Source organism: Grammomys surdaster, unplaced genomic scaffold, assembly GCF_004785775.1.
Source record: "Grammomys surdaster isolate TR1022 unplaced genomic scaffold, NIH_TR_1.0 958, whole genome shotgun sequence".
In the NCBI taxonomy this organism is placed as follows: Eukaryota; Metazoa; Chordata; class Mammalia; order Rodentia; family Muridae; genus Grammomys; species Grammomys surdaster.
In genome coordinates, this window is record NW_021605377.1 from 1,044 (window position 1) to 21,360 (window position 20,317).

Consider the following 20,317-nt stretch of genomic DNA (forward strand, 5'->3'; position numbering starts at 1 on the left):
CCCTTGCCCTTCCGCCCTCCAGGCGGCGCTGGCGACCCGCCGCCGCCTCTCCGAAGCCAACCCCGGGTGGCGCCGGGCGCCTTGCGGGCCCTGGGTCCGCCTCCGCCGCGCCGAGGGCGTGGGCTCCGGGCTCCCGGAAGCGGCGGCCGCGGCGTGGAGCCCAGCGGGCTGTCGGTCGCCGGAGCGACAATGCGCGGCAGCCGGGGGCTGTGAGCTAAGCGCGGCGGCGCGGCCGGGAGCCCCTGAATGGCGGCTCGCTGAGGCGGTGGCGCGGCGCGGGCTCCTCCCGGCGTGGGGTGGCGGGGCCGGGGTGATGCTGCTTAAGCTCCTGCAGAGACAGACCTATACCTGCCTATCCCACAGGTATGGGCTCTACGTCTGCTTCGTGGGCGTCGTTGTCACCATCGTCTCGGCTTTCCAGTTCGGAGAGGTGAGTAGCGGAGCCCGAGCCCCGGAGCCGCGTGCGCAGCCCTCCCCGACCGAGCCCCGCGGTGCCAGCACCCGGAATCTCCCTCCTGCCTTCCCATCCTCTTTGCAGCCTGGGGACCAGCACACAGCCCACCAGTCCCAGGCGCGAGGAGCGCGCATCCTCTCCCCTGCTCGCCTGCAGCAGCTGTTCTGGACGCCCGGGCCTCCCATGCTTCAGCGTGTGCATGGGTCCCCTTCCTTCTGCAGGGTGTCCCCAAGAGTCCTCTGGTCATTTGAGTTTTGGCTCAAAGGCCTTGCGCTGGTGAAACTCTCTCCTAGGGTTTGTATTTTTCTGTAGTGATCATTCCGTAGCCCTCCTTTGGATCCAGTCCTGTGGTGCCACCCTATTAATCTTTCACCGTTGACAAAACACCTTATCTTTTTCTTCTGGATCTCAGACTTTGTCTTAGAGGCACGCGCGGCTTTGCATGTGAATTTTGCGCGGTTTTGCATGTGAATTTTGCAAAGTGAAAGGGGAATTTTTTTATTAACTTTTTTCCTTTTTCATAATTGCGCTGCTGTTTTGTATAGCAGCATGCCAGCGGGTGGAGGCCTTACTAGTGAGAACACACACGCTTATGGGAAGCACCAAGTGCTTATCTCAGACAAACTGAGAGTAGGGCCCTTGTCAGGTGACTAGGACTGCCTGCCGGATCTTGGACTCCAGCTCCGGACCTCTTGAGAGCCACCATAGACCCTTGCGTCATGGGCTTTGCTAATACTTTTTAGATCAAGTCGCTGGTCCTTGGACTGAGAACTGCGCTTAATTGATGTAAAGCCGTTTGGTTAGACTGTAAACTCTTCAAAGGGCAAAGGCAACCGGTTTGGGAGGTGTGTGAAACGCCAGAAATGCCAGGTGAAGTGAATTTTATGCTCCTTTGGAGACATACCTTGAACATTTTGGGACTGCAAAACTCTTTGGTTTAAATTTCAGTTATTTGATTCTTGGTAGTCTGATACGATATGCGCTATCTTAAGAGTGCAAAGGGCTATGAGCAGATCAGAAGTGAATGGGCACAAGTGTGCCATTCAACAAAACACTGCCCCTGGAGACAGGAAGAAAACAACGTGTGCTTTCAGAGTGCTTTCAAAGGGTTTGAAATGGTTTCCCTGTTTTATTTATTTGCTTATAGTTTAGTAAGAGTTTTAAAGGGCTTTATAATTAACAGAATGCTTTTATTAAACGCACAATACACATGTGTGCGCTCTGCACCAATGCCAGGCAGTAAGCTCGGTGGAGGAGGTGGTGTCAGTTTAAATGCTGTAACTCTAGCCCAGACCCAGTGCCAGGTACTGCCAGTGTGTGCATACTAAGCATCTGTATAGTGACTGGCTGAACGAAACGGCCCATTTCTAAGTGTTTTTAGTGGTTCTAGGGACTGGAAAAAAGTAGTTTTACAGATGAGGATGAGAACGCCGTCCAGTTACACGTGTGGAATGTCTTACTATCCCACCACCTCCTGATGATCTTTGTTTCATATGTTGTTCATGCATAGTTAGTGCCTTACTGCTTTTGAATGGCTTTTAAAGAAAGAGCCTCACTAAGTTGCCCAGGCTAGCCTGAAGTTCACAGTCTTCCTTTCAAAGCCCTAGGGTTACTGGTTTATGTTTTTAACCTGGTTCATTTTAAACGAGCTGTTTACTAACCACGGTGTAAAATACATTTGTTATAGCCTTGAAGAGTTTGAGACAGGGTCTCAGCATATGTGGTTCCAGGCTGGAACTCCCTGTGTAGACCAGGCTGGTCTTGCACTCAGATCCACCTGCCTCTGCCTCCAGAGTGCTGGGATTCAAGGTGTATGCCATGAGGGCTGGTTCGTGGGCACAGATCTTAAAGTTTAGATTAAATGGGAGAAAGAAGAGTACAGAGTGTCACATGGTAGCAGGAGAGGTGGTGGCAGCTGGCCTGTGGTGGGGGAGGGTCAGGGAGAGCTAATCTGGATGTGACTGATGGCTCCAAGTTAATGCTAACCGTGACAATAATGAACAAACGTAGTCCTTACTGGGTGTTCTCTTAACTGCTTTACACACTAATTTAGTCTTCACAGCGTCATCTGATATAGACAGTATTATTTTACTCACCTCACAGGTTATGCAGCCGAGGTGTTTGCATAAATTAACACAGCTAATTCACAGCAGACATGTGCCTCAAACTTAGACAACTGGCTTTGATACCAACGTCATACTAACACCTGTTTTAAAGATTTACTTATCTATTTATTTTATGCACATTGGTGTTTTGCCTGTATGTAAATGTGTGAGTAAGGATGTCAGATCCCCTGGAACTGGAGTTACAGACAGTTGTGAGCAGCCATGTGGGTGCTGGGAATTAAACCCAGGTCCTCTGGAAGAGCAGCCAGTGCTCCTAACCACTGAGCCATCTCTCCAGCCTCCAGTAATCCCTCCTTTTTTAAAAAAGGCTTTCCTTCCATATATTTATGTTATGTGCATGCTTGTGGGTGTACCTGTGTCACTTTGTGCTTGTGGTTCCCAGGAGTCAAACTCAGGGTAGGCAGCAGGTCCCTCATCCTCAGAGCCATTCCCTCACCACCACCACTTTTCTTTCCCCTGCTGAGGCTTGAACCTGTGACCTGGTGCATCCCAGGGAAGAGCTTCACCATTGCGCTTCACCTCGAACTCCTGATGGTTTTTCAAGTAGCCTGGGCTTTGCTTATCACATCTGGGAAGAAATCTGACCCCTCTCAGCTTCCTCTTCTTTAAAATAAAGGCAAGACTGTCTCTTTCTAGGGTTGTTAGTGGAAATTAAGTATAGGAAGCACGTCATCAGATTGATAGCACATAACAAACCGTGGTTCAGCCATAATAGTTGGTGTTATCACCATCAATTGTTTAGTCTCAGTCTTCACTGTGAAATATTTCCTTGAACTAGGACTTTATTCTACAGGTAGCGCCCAGCTGTTAACCAGTTGTGATCCGTATAATGGTTAAGAAGATCATTGTTAAATTGTGAGGTCATTATTTTCCTCCTCTTAGTGTAAGAGGTAAAGTAGGTATTTTAAGATTTGTGCGTGTGTGTTTGTGTGTGTGTGTTTGAGACAAGGTGACTTGTACCCCAGGCTAGCCTCCAACTCCATATGTACTTGAGGATGACCTTGAAATTTTTTCTGACCCTCCTGCTTCAACCTCCCTAATGCTAAGGTTATAGTTATTACAATATTTAGGATTATAATTTTGTTGTTGAATTATTAAACTTTGAGACCACTATGCCAGTACTGGGAATCTAATCCCGGGCTCTGCATGTCAGGTAAGTACTGTACTAGTTAATCTGTCTCCTCGCCCGAGGTTGTTGCTTTTTAATAAGCAGTTTGAACACTTATCCAGATTTTGCGGAAAAATGGAATCAAGGGCGGGATCTACTAAGTAATTTGTTTTCCCTTATAAGTCAAGCCAAGTACTTCCTGAAACTCACGGGAATTCTCATAAAATAGGAAGACGGTTGAATCCCAAGGTGACAATCTAGGGTGAGCTCTTGAAGTGGAGATATGGGGTCTGAATGAAATAAGGACATGACAGTTCCAAGATTCGGTTGAAAAGAAGGTTTTTTTTAATATTAATTATTTTATTTGTTTACATTTTATTTATTTAAGTTTTTTTTTTTTTTTTTTTTTTTCTCGAGACAGGGTTTCTCTATGTACCCCGGGCTGTCCTGGAACTCACCCTGAAGACCAGGCTGGCCTCGAACTCAGAAATCCACCTGCGTCTGCCTCCCAAGTGCTGGGATTAAAGGTGTGTGCCTCCACTGCCCGGCTTGTTTACATTTCAAATGTTGTCCCCTTCCAGGTCTCCCCAGAAAGAAGGTTTCTATTATAGGTGTGAGGGAGAGAACAGCCAGAGGCATCTAGAAGAGTCCAGAGCAGGGAGAGAAAAAGTAGACTGAACCTGGCCTTGGAATGGGGAGGTTGAGAGAAAGAAGAGATAGAGAAGAGCTAGAGAAAAGAGGAGAGGCGGGTGAGATGGGGGTGGTGGTGAAGGGGAGACCAGATTTGGGGGAGGTGAAGGGGAGAGGAGAGGAAACACCGAGAGGGAGCAGGGGGGAGAACACATGGCTGAAATGGCAGGGTTATATAAGAAGGAGAAACTGGGAACAGGAAGCCCATGAGCTGGAGAAGTTTGGGGGAAGGAGTGGATGGAAAGAGCCTCCGACTCTTTAACAGGTACTTGTGCTGTTGAGAGAGCCTGGAGGCCAGCCTGCTCTTTGGTATGCTGATATTCACCACACTGTCTGTCCCAAGTTTCCTTTGGCTCTGACTACTCACTGTAGTGCCTTGGGGTGAGGGCGGCAGGGAAGAACTTGCCTATTGTAAGTCACATGGGTCTGGGAGCCTGGGTTTCTTGTATCGAGCACTTGTGTCCCAAAGAATCCTTTATGGACTCATTCATACATGTTTGATTCTGCCTTGCATGATATAATATGTCTGTAATATTAGCACTCGGGAGACAGGCAGGAAGATTGAGCATTAGACATTAGCCTGGGCTACACAGTAAGACAATGACTCAAGGGAAAAAGAAATTTCTGACTTTAGCTGGGGCAGCACACCTTTAATCCCAGCACTTGGCAGGCAGAGGCAGGTGGATTTCTGAGTTTGAGGCCAGCCTGGTCTACAGAGTGAGTTCCAGGATAGTCAGGGCTACACAGAGAAACTCTGTCTTGAAAAACAAAACAAAAAATTCTGACTTTAACATTAGTATTTGTTCTGCCTTATTATAGTTGCTGTTACATGGGTCTTTAAAACATACTTTAGAGAGGAAAATGTATTTCAGGCCTATCCTCATTTATATGCAAGTCCACACACCCTTTCCAGAAACTTCTGCAACTACTACAGTATCTTAACGTTAAGTCCCTGCACTCTCTATAGTGAAGTACATGGATATTTCTACTCTGTGAGAAAATTACTGACTATAAATAGACTCCTGTCAGTTAGCTCGGGTTTTACCACCAAACAAGTTCAAGGCAGGTCGGGGAGGCTGCCAAGTGAGGAATAAAAACAAAACCGGTGTTTGCAGCTCCTTTGACTTTAGGTTTGTGAAGAAAGGGTCCTAGATTACTGGTCCATGAGAATTTGTATACGTGAGCCTTCCCTTGCATTGAACACAGCACTTTCCTATGTAAACTGCATGTGGAAACAAACTGTGGTCTACGAGAATTTCTCCCGGCCCTCCCTTCCCTTCCACCTGCCTGGTTATGATCACGATGCTGGAGTAATGAAGTACTCTTTTTCAACAATAAAGAAGGATTGAAAACGGGATCCAGCTAGAGTCACCTTACTGACTCGTTTCTCGGCTGGCTGAATTTCAGGAAAGAAATGTGTTACCGTGTTTGTATTTGATTATTTTCCTGATTTAACTGTTTTTGTGTGTTCTTGGTCAGAGGCAAAAAAAAAAAAAAAAGGCGGGGGAGGCAGAGATTCCATAAACAGTGAAGCAGAGATTTCATCTGAAGGGACATTCCATTCCCTGGCCTGCACAGTGCCCAAACTGAGTTACTTCCCAGCTGATCCTGTGGGTTGGTGGCTACCTCTCTGTTGGGTTTTATTAAAAAGGAATCGTTTTGTTAGGCAGGGTAGTGTATGCCTTTAATACCAGCTCTTGGGATCTTTTGAGTTTGAGGCCAGCCTGGTCTGTGTGTATAATTAATTGCTGGCCAGCCAGGGCTATGTAGTGAGGACCCAATTTTATAGAAATCAACAAAAACAACAACAAAATGGTTTCGAAATTACCAGCCAACATATTCAAGGCTCCCTCCCCATTTTAATATATAAAAAATGTACATTATTGGACACCTCACTTAAGAAACCTATACTGTGGTTGGGAGTTGGAACTCATGTAAATGCCCAAGGAGATAGTGCATGTACACACGAGGGAGGGAGGGAGGGAGGGAGGGGGGGGGAGAGAGAGAGAGAGAGAGAGAGAGTGAGTGAGTTAGTTAGTTCTGTTTTGGGGGACACTACTGTCAGATACCAGACTCTAGTTAATTAGTAAAGTAGAAACTTTGTCTTAGTCACTGCTCAACTCTTGGTGAATGAAATTGCTTATTAACCTAAAGGTGCCAAGTAGACTCTGTGGATGGAGGGATGAATTAAGGGAGATTTTTAATTAGCATCCTTTTAACCTCAGTGCCAATGAAGGTAAGTTTTCTACTCCGATAGAATATGTGGTTCCTTTGTAGTTTTTTTAAACTTAATGTTACAGTAACTTGTCCGTTCTGGTGTTCAGAAATTCATTTTTGTCCTGAGGAGATTTTCCTAGAACCCTGAGACCTGCATGCTGTGAGGATGCACACAGTGTGGCAGATGGTACCGTACCGGCAGGACTTAGTTCAGGCTGGGGGAGATGAGACCTCTGCAGACATGAGAACTGCTAACAGTGGAAGGGAAAAGGGATTTCAGTATGTGGATAGGTGGGTACGCAATGACAGCTTAGTTTAAGGGAAGAAAGTCACTGGCTGAAGCATTTTAGAAGGACCTTAGTGACCTTTGCAGGAGGCACAGGCTTGCAGGGTGGTTTCATAAAGGAGTATGTAGACAGAGAAAAGCGAAGAATGCTTTGGAAAGTAAGACCATTTGGAGTAGCTGAGGTTTGGTAATATAGAAAAGTCTGTTTCCTTTTGCATGTTGAATCACTGGAAACGGTTGCCGTCATCATCGGTAACAAGTTGCAAGTGACAGGTCCCACCCAGCTCAGACCTGGTTTAAAAAAAAAAAAAAGGGAGCTTATTAGCTGTCGTAACTGGACCAGGTAAAGCTCAGGCAGGGTTGGATCAAGGTGCTTGATTGGTGTGGGAATTTCTCCGGTCCTGTCCTTCACCTCCCTTGGGCAGCCTACCCCAAATGGGTGTGGCCTCCAGTTTCTCTTCTGCCTGAGAGTAACTGCAGAGACTTGTTCTCAGGAGGGTAGACCATACTTGGAACTGCCTACCTGCCTGCCTGCCTGCCTGCCTTGCCCTGGCGAGTGAGTGCCCATGTCACACCTTTGTGTACCACCCAATCCTCTGCAGAGCCTTGGGGATGGGCAGGCCTGGAAGTCACTGCTGAACCACGGGATCTGTGAGGGCTGCCTCTGAGAATACTTACCAGATTGTTATCAAAGAACTGACCAGCGCAACAGATGCCCAAGATATCGGGTTCCGTTCAAACCCAATTCCTTTCCTTGGCAATCACATTGTGCCTGTGATAACTGTTTGCCCTTTATCTTGTAGATGTGATCATGGCTGTTTCCATGGAAAGTATCTGCAAAATTTATATTCTTGTCTGGGCATATTATCCTGAGACTTTGCTAAATACGGCTCCAGGGTATTTTATAAGGCTTCCAGCAGTGATTCAGTGTATAACATATGTAGCAATTTCCTAGTTGTGTTTGGTCAGATTTTGATGTCTAATCTTTTTTTTTTTTGATTAATCATTCCATTTGTTTGAGGTCTAATCTTTTTATTAATGAATTTAAGTATGTTGTGAAAGCAAAACTTAACCTGACCCCTTTCCCTCTCTCCCTTCCCCCCACCCCCGCTTTACCTTTTCTGGTAGACAGTTTCTATCTAGAAGTTCCCTCTTTCTTCAGCAGGTCCCCCCCCCCCAACTTTACCTTTTCTCGCAGCTCCTTAGTCTTAAATTTGAGAATTGACAAGACTACTTCCTTACATACTTCCCACTCCCCTCCTGTGGCAGACAGACATGTTTATCATGATGGTGTTCTTTCCACTTCGAGCCCAGACATGGTGTCAGGAGACAGAACGCAGCGGTCTGGTGTTCCACCAATGTCCCAGGGCTCTCCCAGAAGCGGAGGGAGAACTTTCCTGAGACCTAAGCAGTTCTTTCCAGGCACTGTTACCAGTTGTGTCATAGAATGGTGCCTGAAAACAGCCAGACATTTGTACTACCTAGCAGTGAAGTTCCTTTATTAGGAACATAGAGGACGGGCCATTAACTGTGCTTGTCCCTATGAATAATGGGCTGCTCATTGGGCCCTTGGTAACAGAAACTTCTCTGTTGGTCTGGGCATGGTGGTATACACCTTTAATTCCAGCTATGGGGAGCCAGAATAGGCAGATCTTTGTGAGTTCAAGGCCAGCCTGGTTACACACTTCCGCAATCACTTCAGATTACAAACTGTAGTGTTACTTCGGCACTAGAGTGGCCAGTCTCAGAGAGGAACAGATGCCAGAGCCTAAGCTGGTGCTTTGTGCCTCCCCTCTCTAGGCCTGCAACACACAGCAAACCCAAAGTTAAGCAGAGGAGATGGGTTTGTGGGCCCTTCCCTTTCCTAGCTCTGTGTGCCTCTGTTTTCCACTGTGAGCATGCAGAAAGCAGCAAGAAACAAGGGCTGAAAGTCCTTCCCATGTAACCTCATCCGAGGTGTCCACTGAGGTGACCACCTCAGGTTTGGCAAGTGTCAAAGTTTGTTCTTTACTGAATACTGTCAAAGGGTATTGAGACTGCTCCTTGTCACCACCACCATGCTGGGAGATGTTGCTTAGTCGTTTTGTGAGACCAAATGTCATTTTCATTTAGATGGGTTGCTTCTTCTTTCCATAGCCTCTGGAGCTTTTCATTTTAGCCTCCAACTCTACAGGGCTTGGGGTGGGTCCCAGGCTCTGTCTTTTGTGTGACCCACTTGCGGTGGTACATGCATATGCATCTTTGGTTCCAGCTAGGGAGTGTGAGCTGATTCCAGGCCATCGACTATCACCTTCCCCTGAGAACAGTTAGCTGACAGCCCTTTGTATTTCTGAGGTGTGAGGCGGGGCTGGCGTTTACCAGCATCATGAACTCTAGTGAGCTGTGTTGGTGAGCCTGCTGAGTGTTTTCCCTGGACTTGGGGAGATGAGAAGTTTCTGTCTTGTCCTTGGATGGGGTGGAGTGGCAGTTACAGAATGCCAGTCGCTTCTGCAAAGCTTCCTAGCCTCGGGACATTTATGCCACGGTGAGGATGTACTCCCACTCTATAGGACACTGTGTTTTGGTCCATTACTTACTTGGCCCTGGAACGTGGTCTCTTGTGTTTGGTACTTCAGAGGAAATGTGTCTTTTTCTGTGCACTGCAGCTTGTCAGTTGCATCTACCACTCAGTTGGTGTACCACTCTCAGGTGAGAAAAGTTCCGGTTCTGTACTCAGCAACCTGGGCTCGGAGATGACGTCCATAACCTTAAAACTCTGCTGTCCCCACAGAATGCCTGGCTCATTCATTCAGTTAGGAAATACTTAACCAAACCCCTGGGGACAAAGTAGTCAAGAAGAAGACATGGTTCCTGCTGACAAGGAGCTTGTGCGGTGAGGTAAAGGCTACTCTATCACATTTGTGAGCAGTGCTGTTAATGTGTAGAGGGTGTGGTGGGAGAGGGAGGCACTGAGGACTGCCCTGCCCTGCCAGGATGGCTGCCTTGAGGCCCAGACGCTCAGACTAAGGACAGAGGAAGGCAGGGCTGACTCGGGCATTCACTTTCAGTTTGAGGTGATATTTCCCCCAGGGGATGTTTCACAACATCTGGAGACATTTTAGATTGTCCTAGCCTGGCATGGAATGAAATGTTGCTGATGGCTTTAATGTGTAGAAGCCAGGGATTCTGTTAATATATGGGACAATCCAAGGCTCCAAGCCCCAGTGTAGGGGAATGCCAGGGCGGGGAGATGGGAGTGGGTGGGGGAGGGAGCACCCCCATAGAAGCAGGGGGAAGGGGAGGGGATACAGGGTTTCTGGAGGGGAAACCTGGAAAGGGGATAACAGTTGAAATGTAAATAAATAAAATATTCAATAAAAAAAAAAAGAATCATCCAGGACCAACGGCAGTGGTGCTGATATTGAGAAACTACCATTTCCCACCCAGAGAAGCAGAGTGAAGGCCTTGCTGTTGGGAGAACGATCAAAAAGCGAAAATGAAGGAGTCAGCGAGTAAAGGCGCCTGCCTGTCACCAAGTCTGGTGTGAGTCCCAGGACTCATGGGAAAAGGAGAACAGATTCCCAGATCCCTGCAAGCTGTCCTCTGCCCTCTACATGCATGCTGGAGAACTCACGCCTCTGCCATACACAAAATAGACAAGTGAGAGGATAGATGAGGAGAGGGGTGTATGCGTGTGTATGCGCACACACGTGCTTGCTTACGTGTGTGGTAGTGAAGGCCCTTGTGGCTAGAGTTACAGAGAAAAAGAAGGGTGACTGGTATAGTTGTAGTGACCTTTCCCCTAGCACTGGGGATTTTGGTAGTACCATTAAAGATTGTTTTGTATTGGCATCTAATACCTGAGACTTAGGAGTATTGCTAAATAATGATAACCCAGCCCTCGTAACAAGAAAAAACCTGTCAGGGCCCCTTACCTGGTACAAGATTTGAGAGATCCTGAGAGTGGCTGTGGGCATGGTAATCTTCAAGAGTCTTGGACTCCACTGGTTAAAGGGTGTAGAGAAGTGGGTAGGAGAGGAACAGCAGGAGGCCCAGGCATCTGCATGCTTGCCAGCCCCTCCACTAATACCCCCATCAACAAGAGTAAGCAAAATAGGCAGTTGGCGCTCCTAGCTTCTAAGGGTAGGTGTTCCCTGAGCATCTTTTGAAGGAATACTAAAGCATCAAAACTTATTTTTATTCACTGACTGTACTGGCTGGTTTTGTGTCAATTTGACACAAGCTAGAGTCCTCTGAGAGGAGGGAGCCTCCATTGGGGGGAAAATATCTCCATAAGCTGGTGGGGCATTTTCATAATTAGTGCACAAGTAGTGTGGAAGGGTCCAGACCATTGTGGGTGGTGCCATTAGGGCTGCTGGTCCTGGGTTCTAAGATAAAGCAGGCTGAGCAAGCCAGTAAGCAGCGCCCCTCCATGGCCTCTGCATCAGCTCCTGCCTTCAGGTTCTTGCCCTGTTTGAGTTCCTGACCTGAGTTCCTTTGATGGTGAGCAGAGATTTGGAAGTGTAGGTGTAACTTTTCTCCCCAGTTGCTTTGGTCAGGTGTTTTGTCACAGCAATGATGGCCCTCACTGAGACACTGATTGTGACTAAGCCTAGTCACAACAGGTGGGCTACATGAGGTGTCACATGTCTACAGGGCACCTTGCAAAATGCAATAAATACAATTTAAGTTTCATCTGTCCCCTCTGGGGAGCCCTTCCAGCTGGGATGCTCTTGCTGGCAGAAGTGGGAGACCCACTGTCTCAGCTGCCAAGTGTTCCCCTAGAGACAGCAGAAAAGCTCACAAGGACTGCCTGGCTTTGGTGTATTATTGTTCCTGGGATAGCAGAGGGGCAAGTACTTTATTAATGTAGCTTGCACTTTTATAAACGATTATGTAGATGTTTTCTCTAGTTCCTTCTAGAAAGCAACAAGCCAGTGTTCATAGTGGATGATGTATATTATTCACAGTATGCCGTTATAAATTTCTCCAGTCTTGGGACAGTTTGTTCCAATCTTGTGATGCAAATGGCAATATCTTTAGCAAGTGATTAGTCAGCCTGTGGTTGATTCATCCACACAGCACATGAAGCAAGAAAGGATCTCAGAGACATCCTACAGACCAAGTGTCATTCAGACAGAGGGCACCGAGTTCTGTGATCACACAGAAGGCCTGCTTTTAAATTGATTTCTAGGTTTGTTTCTTCTTTTAGGATTCTAGTTAATCCTTTCTCCTTGATGTGCCTGTTTACCCTTTATTGATGTATTTATTTTATGTGTATGTGTGTTTTGCCTTCAAGTATGCCAGCCATCATGTGTGTATCTAGTGCCCTTGGAGGTCAGAAGAAGACATTACATTCCCTAGGACTGGAGTTACAGAGGGTTGTGAGCCCACATGTGGGTGCTACATTTGGTGACAGGAGATGGCCAGTTGGGACTCTGTCTCCTCATTATTTGGCAGTTTCAATTAGATTGCCCTCAGATATGTGTATATTTTAGGAGGCTCCTACACTGTATCAGGGTTCTATACTACCCCTCAAATGGCCCTTAATTTTAGCTGTCTCCCTATATTTCCTCCTGCTCCCCATTTGATCCTCCCATTCCAACCTCCCATCCATCCATAATTATTGGTTCTATATCCCTTTCCTAACAAGATCTACTTGTCTCCCCTACTCCCTTAATCTGTATGTAACCTCTGTGGTTCTTTGGACTGTAGCTTGGCTATCATTGACTTAATAGCTAATACCACATATACAGTCATACATACCAGATTGTCTTTCTGGGTCTGAATTACCTCACTCAAAATGATTTTTTTTTTTCTGGTTCTGTTTGCCTGTAAGCTTCATGATGTCATTGTTTTGTTTTTTTCTTTTTAAACAGCCGAGTAATGCCCCATTGTATAAATGAGCCACATTTTCTTTATCCATTCTTCTGTTGAGGGACATCTAGGTTGTTTCCAGTTTCTGGCAATGAACATACCTGAGGAAGTGTCTGGTAGGATGAAGCATTCTTTGGTTATATGCCCAAGAGTAGTTAGCTGGGTCTTGAGGTAGATCGATTCCCATCTTCCTGAGGAGCCGCCACACTGATTCCCATACTGGCTGTACAAGTTTGCACTCCCACCAGCAGTGGATGAGTGTTCGTTCCTCTTACTCCACATTCTCGACAGCATGGGCTGTCACTTGTATTTTTGATCTTGGCCATTCTGACAGGTGTAAGATAATATTCAGAAACAATTTTGATTTGCATTTCTCTGATGGCTAAGGATGTTGAACACTTTCTTTGTTTCTCAGCCATTTGATTTTCTTCTTTTGAGACTTCTCTGTTTAGATCTGTACCCATTTTTAATTGGGTTGGTTTTGTTTTGTTTTATTTTTTTGATGTCTAGTTTCTTGAGGTTTTTTATATATTTTGGATTATCTCTCAGATGTGTAGTTGGTTTAAAAAAATGTTTTCCTATTCTGTAGGCTGCTGCTTTGTCCAAATAATGGAGTCCTTTGCCATGCAGAGTCAACTGTTTCATAAGGTTGTTACAGGATATTTGAACCTGTTTATAGTTAGGGTGTGGCTCAGCCCTTAGCACACATCTTTAATCTCTCTGGCTGGAATACAGACACACCCTTAGTACACACCTTTAATCCCAAACAATAAAGGTAAAGATAGTTTGTAGGAGGAAGTAGCCATGTTTGAAAGTGATGTCTACTTGAGTTGTAGAAAAAGTGACAGACAGGAGAAGAGAGTACATTCCAGGAATACAGCAGAGTTTGTGGAGACAGTACAGTAGAGTTGAGAGGGAGAGTAGCGCAGCACAGAGATGGAGAAGGAGGCAGTTTTACTAGGAGAGGTTTTCAGAGGTAGACTGAAGAGAGAACAAGCTAGATGCAGGTAAAGACAGAATGGGCAAGAGCATGAGAAGACGCCTGAAGATTAGAACAGATTGCTAGAGTTAGTTTGAGGTCAAACAGAGCAGTTCAGAGGCCAAGAGAAAAACCAGATTGAGTAAGTCAGCTGAGTTGAACCAGCCAGCTAGAGTTAAGAAAGAAGAAAGGATGAGTTTGTCCAACAGCAGGTCTCAGACCCTGAAAACATTCTAGGCATAGATTATGCAAAGGCTAGAAAGCTTCCAGGACTGGCTTAGCAGACAGAGGCAGTAAGCCTCACAGACAACAGTCACTACAGGAGAATAAATGTTACTTTTATATGATGTCCCACTTATTAACTGTTGATCTAAGTGCCTGTGCTAACAGTATTCTGTTTAGAAACTCGTTTCCTGTGCCAGTGTGTTCATGGCTATCTCTCCCTTTCTTCTGTCAGGTTTAGTGTATCTGGTTTTGTGGCTAAGGTCTTTGATCCGTACAGAGTTGAGGTTTGTGCAGGGTGATAAGTAAACATCTGTTTGTATCTTTGTGCATGCAGACACTGAGTTAATCAGCACCATTTGGTGAAGATGTCTTTTATCCAGTGTGTATTCTTGCCATTTTTTTTTTCCTAAATCAGAAATCAGGTGTCAGTAGAAGTGTGGATTTATTTCTGGATCTTCAGTTTCATTCCATTGATCATCGTGTCTGTTTTTGTGTCAGTACCATGCTGGTTTTATAGTATGACACTTTCTAAAGGTCTGGGGGACAACCGGTGTCTTCAAATCTGGGATTGTTAACCTGGGCAGGTGCTGGGTCACCAAGTACTCTGCATCTCTACACCAAAGGATATTTTTAAAGTCATTTGGTCTCTTTTATTTCCTCTTAATGGCAAACTAAATTTTGTTGTCTGAAACTAAGAAATGTACCATAATGTAGACATGCTGGGTTTCTGGTTATCGCATCTAGAAAGATGACTCAATGGTTAAGAGCACTTGTTATTCCCAAAAAGAACCTGGGCTAACATAGGAAAAGCCCTGGCTATGTTAGGCAAAGTTCATGTGCTTCTCCAGCTTCGTAGTGTAGTCTGCCACATTCTCCATACTTAAAAACCTCAGAGATGTGCTTTCGCAGAAGAGTGCTGTGTGCCCTGTGCTGGAGCCTGCTCTTTTGCCTCTTTAAGTTTTAGTTCTTATCTTCACCACAATCCTGTGGAAACAGATCCAAAGTAGAAAGTTCTGGAAAGAAACTTGGGAGTGGTGAGCAGCTGCAAGATTGCACCCTCATGCATCTATTGGGCACGTTTGAAAGTGCTCGTTCATATTTGGTCTAGGCATTGTGCAAGGATCTAGAACTGCAAGTGTCAGATCAAGTTCTTAGCTTATAGACACGGAGACCGTTATTCTGTCCTTGAGTTGATATGTAGGAATTGTGCATAAATTTATAGGTGCTGTGGGATATTTTGATAAACGTAGAAAAGCTTTGGCAGATACTTTAACAGTTAAATTAGTATTGTAAGTGCCATTTAAGAGTCCTAGAAACAGTTTACCTGTAAATATTGTTGTACAGTTTTGTAAGGCAGGTGGCATTAATGTTATTATATAGAGAGAAAGTGTCCTATGACTGATAGGTATCAGGTTCAAGTACATATCTTCTGACTATTAATCTTTGGGTGTTTGTACTGGGGGGATAAATATAGGATTCTATACATATCATGCACACAGTCTGCCCCTGAGCTATATCCCAGACCCAACTCGCCTCTTTTTTCATTTAAAAAAAAACTACTATCTTTATTTTATATACACTTAAAATACTCTTTCGTATAAACACTCTTACAAGAGTGTTTTGCCTGCATGTGTATCTGTGTATCATGTGTATGCATAATGCCAAGGAAGCCAGAAGAGGGTACTGATTTCCCTGAAACCGGAGTTACAGACAATTTGAATTGCCATGGCAGGGACTGAGAACTGAACCTCAGGTTCTTTTCAGGAATAACAAGGGCTGTTAACCATTGAGCCATCTTTCTAGACCTTCCTCCTCCTCCTCTATATTTTTAACTACGTGTGTATGTGTCCGTATGTGTCTAGGTGTGTTACAGGTAAGCGTAGTTAGTTGCCGGTTGATGCCAGAGGTATGCAATTTCCTAAAATTGGAGTTACACAGGAGGGTCTAACCTGACCAATGATGTGGGCGCTGGGAACCAAAATCCACTCCTCTGCAAGAATAGTGTGCTCTCTTAGCTGCTGGGGCATCTCTTCAACACCCCCAGCTTCCTGTTTAGCAATGTTCCTAAAAGTCCCCTAGCACTGTGTACATGTGTGTACATGCAAGCGTGTGATGGCATGCATGTGGAAATCAGAGGATGACTTGCAGAAGCAGGCCTCTACTTCACCTGAGAATTTTAGTAATGATAAGGGCTAAGTAAAAAAAAAAAAAAAAATGCACTTTTTATGTAATTGTAGGCATTTATAGCCATCTCAGGGAAATAGTTCTGGGTCACTGGATGTCTAGTGTGTTAGGTAAACATTAGTTTTAGAATTGCTGAATGATTGCACTGATAAATGTAAATTTAACAAGCCAACTGCAAGTAAGTCTCAGGGAGCAGCCTCAGCAAAGCTAGAGCCAGGCGACCCAAGCTCCATCCTATGGCTGAGGAGGGAGGTGGGAGGGGCCTGGAGGAAAAATCAGAGGTAGAGAGACAGCTCAGTAAAGGGCCCTCTCTGCAAGCATGAGAGCCTGGATTCTTTTCATTAACACTCACAGTAAAAATGAGTGCAGATACGTGGTTCTCCAGTCGTAGTCCTGGAGAGAGGGGTGGGACAGGCGGGATCCCAGAGCTGGGTAGCCATCCAGCCTAGCAGAATCGGTGAGCTCCATGCTTAATGAGAGACCCTGCCTCAAAAAATGAAAAATGAGTCAGAAAATGAGGAAGATCTCTTTGACATCCACACACTTTCATGCATGCATACACACACACAGAGGGAGGAGAGAAAGAGAGAGAAAGAGAGAGAAAGGCAGGCAGAGACAAGAGAGACATTTTTACCTAAGAAGCTTTCTTCAAATGGTATTTATTTTTAAAACTAACCCCTGTATGGTATGTCAGAAATCATTTTCATAAAAAGTATTATAGTTTATCTAGTCTCAGGTTTTACCAACAAACCATCCTTATCGGTGGGGTTTGTTTGTTTAGCAACAAACCATATTCTGAGGAAAATGGTTTAGAACAGTGGTTCTCAACCTTCCTAACACTGTGACCCTTTAATATAGTTCCTCATGTTGTGGTGACTCCCAACCATAAAATTATTCCATTTATACTCCATAACTGTAGTTTTGCTACAGTTATGAATCATAATGTAAATATCTTTTATGCAGGATATCTGATACATGGCCCCAGAGGCCATGGCCCCTGTTGAGACCAACAGGTTGAGAACCACTGGTTTGGCAGTTGGTTTAGAGAGTAGCATCTGGAGGAAAAGCTTCAAGTGACAACGTAGCATTTCATATGTAAAAAGTGACATTAATTTCCATATACATTTTAAATTGGTGTTAGTGCCATATAATCCTTTAAGTATCTTGCCATTACTACCATAATGAAGGTTCCAGAAGCCATGCTCTGTTTAATAAGGGGTCTAGTATTCCTGGCTAATGGGAGAAAAAGCGTATAAGGACAATCCAAGCCAAGGCTGGAGAGGTGGCTCAACATTTAAGAGTACTGGTTGTTCTTCCAGGGATCCTAGGTTCGATTCCCAGCACCTATGTGGCAATTCACAACTGTGTAGCTCCAGGTCCAAGGGAGCTGATGCCCTTTTCTGACCTTCACAGGCGCTACCTACATGAGGTGTAAAGACATACATGCAGGCAGAAATAAAGAAAAGAAATATTCAGATGAAAACAGCAAAGTGCACTTAGGAGGCAGAGGCAGGCGGATTTCTGAGTTCAAGGCCAGCCTGGTCTACAGAGTGAGTTCCAGGACAGCCAGGGCTACACAGAGAAACCCTGTCTCGAAAAACAATAAATAAATAAATAAATAAATAAATAAATAAATAAAATGAAAACAGCAAAGCGAACACCCAGGCATGGGGTAGGGCTACGGACAGTGGGTGTCTGATTTTACAGTCGACAGTCAAGATAAAAGATAAAAGTTGCTGGAGCAAAGGATGGGACATTTGGATTGAACCAGGAGATAAGGAACTGTTTTTCTAGTATGTCAAAGCACTCTGGACTTGGTGAGGTTGGTTTTTCTGGTGGGAGCAGGCACGTGGAAGGAACATAAAGCAACATCAGCTGAACATGACACTTGGTGAGGTCATACACTCTCTCTTCCATCTCCTGCATCTTCTGGACAACCTGATAGCCAAGAACAATTTTCCTCACTTAACTTTGTGGTTTGTTTCTCAGATGACTTGCTATGTCTGTACTCAATAAATTGATATTCATGTAGTTTATACTATTGTAAGTTGGCATACCTGTATTTCACAGTGTAGATGACATTTTATAGCTACGAGTTTGGTTCTGTGTGGTATCAGAGACAGAACACTTTACTTCTCCAGGAATTTGAAGTCCGGCTGGAGGACAGTTGTATGCATATCTAACTGCATCACTGTGATGATAGCTGGGTCCTGGATCCTGCCAGGACTACTGCAGCCTCATATCCTTGAACAGCCATCCTACCTTGGCAGAGAAGGGGCACGAAGCTAGAAGGCGTGTGGTAGGGAAGCCACCAGAGTAATATCGGGGGAGGGGACATGCTTCTAGAAAGAGGGACTGGTCCCTTAAGAATTAAGGTAGAGAGCCAGCAAATGTCACTGTACTTGACAGCATAGAGCCTTGGTAAGCCATTGAGGTAGGGCGAGGGCAGAGGTGGTGGAGTGGGCTGAAAGTTTCAGAAGTGTACAGATGACTTTGAAAGCTATAGAGGATTTCTGATAGAATGATCAGCTGGAAAGGGAAAGGCTTTCTAAAGACCTAAAACATGCTTATCTACCAAGAGGAAAAAAGAAAGGAGGAAAGGCCATGAGGTTCGTGAGGCCATGTTGTTGAGGCCTAGAGCAAGTTATACAGAGGTAGGGCATTTGCTAGGAAGAAGGACACTTCCTCAGTGCTCAGGAATGGAGAAGATGAGGCCTGTGGACAGATGTGGCTTTGGAGCTTCTGTAGCAAGGCCATCAGTGGAAGCCTCGTAGTAAGGTCATCCTCTTTCAGGTGGTGTTGTTTTCTTGTCCTGCTGTTGCTGTTCCTATGAGCTCTGTTCCTTCCAGACATTAGGGGGTCCGAAGGCTGTCCTCCAGAACTTCTGTTAACCTATGTGCGACAGGGCAGGCCATAGTCAGGGCTCAGCTTCCTGTCCTAGCTTCAATTCTTTCCTGGCATCTACCTACTCTCTGCTTGAAAAAAGCCAACCATGTGGGGCTGGAAAGATGTTCCAGTGGTTAAGAGCACTAGCTGCTCTTCCAGAGGATCTGGGTTCAGTTGCCAGCACCCCTGGAGTTCCGACACCCTCACACAGATAGACATGTAGGCAAAGCACCAATACACATTTTTTTTTTGTTTTGTTTTGTTTTGTTTTTTTCGAGACAGGGTTTCTCTGTGTAGCCCTGGCTGTCCTGGAACTCACTCTGTAGACCAGGCTAGCCTCGAACTCTCAAACTCAGAAATCCGCCTGCCTCTGCCTCCCAAGTGCTGGGACTAAAGGCGTGCGCCACCACCGCCCGGCAACCAATGCACATTTAAAAAACAAAAACAAAAACAAAAACAAAAGGAAGAAGAAAAACCCAACTACACAGTTGCAACCTGCCTCAAACATTCTTCCAGCTAGCTGACACTGTCTTTCTTGTCCTCCTTCCAGACCCCATGCAGACATCACTTCCTTCTAAACGTTTTTATATTTCCAGACCTCAATCTAAGGCCAGTGAGACCCTACGTCTTCTCAGATGGCCGAGCCATGGTTGTAGATGGCCTGAGCAGGGTGTCGGGTGTGGGGCACACGTGGAGTGGTTGCTGCCTTGGATCACTCCGTCTGCTCCTTTATCAGCTGTTCATAACTTAAAGTGGACTTTTGTGTTGAACTGTTAGTTTTTGATGCACAGAAAGTGTTGGTATTTTTCTTTTTCTTATAGGTGGTTCTGGAATGGAGCCGCGATCAATACCATGTTTTATTTGATTCCTACAGAGACAACATTGCTGGGAAATCTTTTCAGAATCGGTAAGATGGGAGTGATCTTATAGAGCATCTGTTATTTGAATTTAAATACTAAGGCATGTATTAAATATGGTGGTTACTTAAAGAGAGCTTTCCAGGTCGTTCATGGCAACACAAAACATACCTCTCACCTCTCAGGAAAAATTGTTTACTTTTAAGGCAAATACAAGTAGCCAGGTGCATGGATTCTAAATGTGTCAAGTTGTATGCTCCTATGTGGAAATGGCTCGTGAGGTTTTTATAGTTATGTAGCAAAAGAAAGTCATAGAAGTATTTTTCAAAAACATCAGGTAAGTGGGTGTCTTAGTTAGGGTTTTATTGCTATGAAGAGACACCATGACCATGGCAACTCTTATAAAAGCAAATATTTAATTAGGACTGGCTTACAGTTTCAGAGGTTCA

At 45.2% G+C, this 20,317-nt stretch overlaps 1 protein-coding gene across 1 annotated transcript in view; it reads left to right on the forward strand.

Moving 5' to 3' along the window:
- The first annotated feature begins 239 nt into the window (after window positions 1–239).
- Gnptab (N-acetylglucosamine-1-phosphate transferase subunits alpha and beta) overlaps window positions 240–20,317 on the forward strand; it is a 68,271-nt gene continuing 48,193 nt past the window's right edge. Inside the window, exons 1-2 of the mRNA XM_028783074.1 lie at window positions 240–430; window positions 19,833–19,918. Coding sequence (XP_028638907.1) covers window positions 314–430; window positions 19,833–19,918 — 203 coding nt within the window. The 5' untranslated portion in view covers window positions 240–313. The remainder of the gene's footprint in view (window positions 431–19,832; window positions 19,919–20,317) is intronic.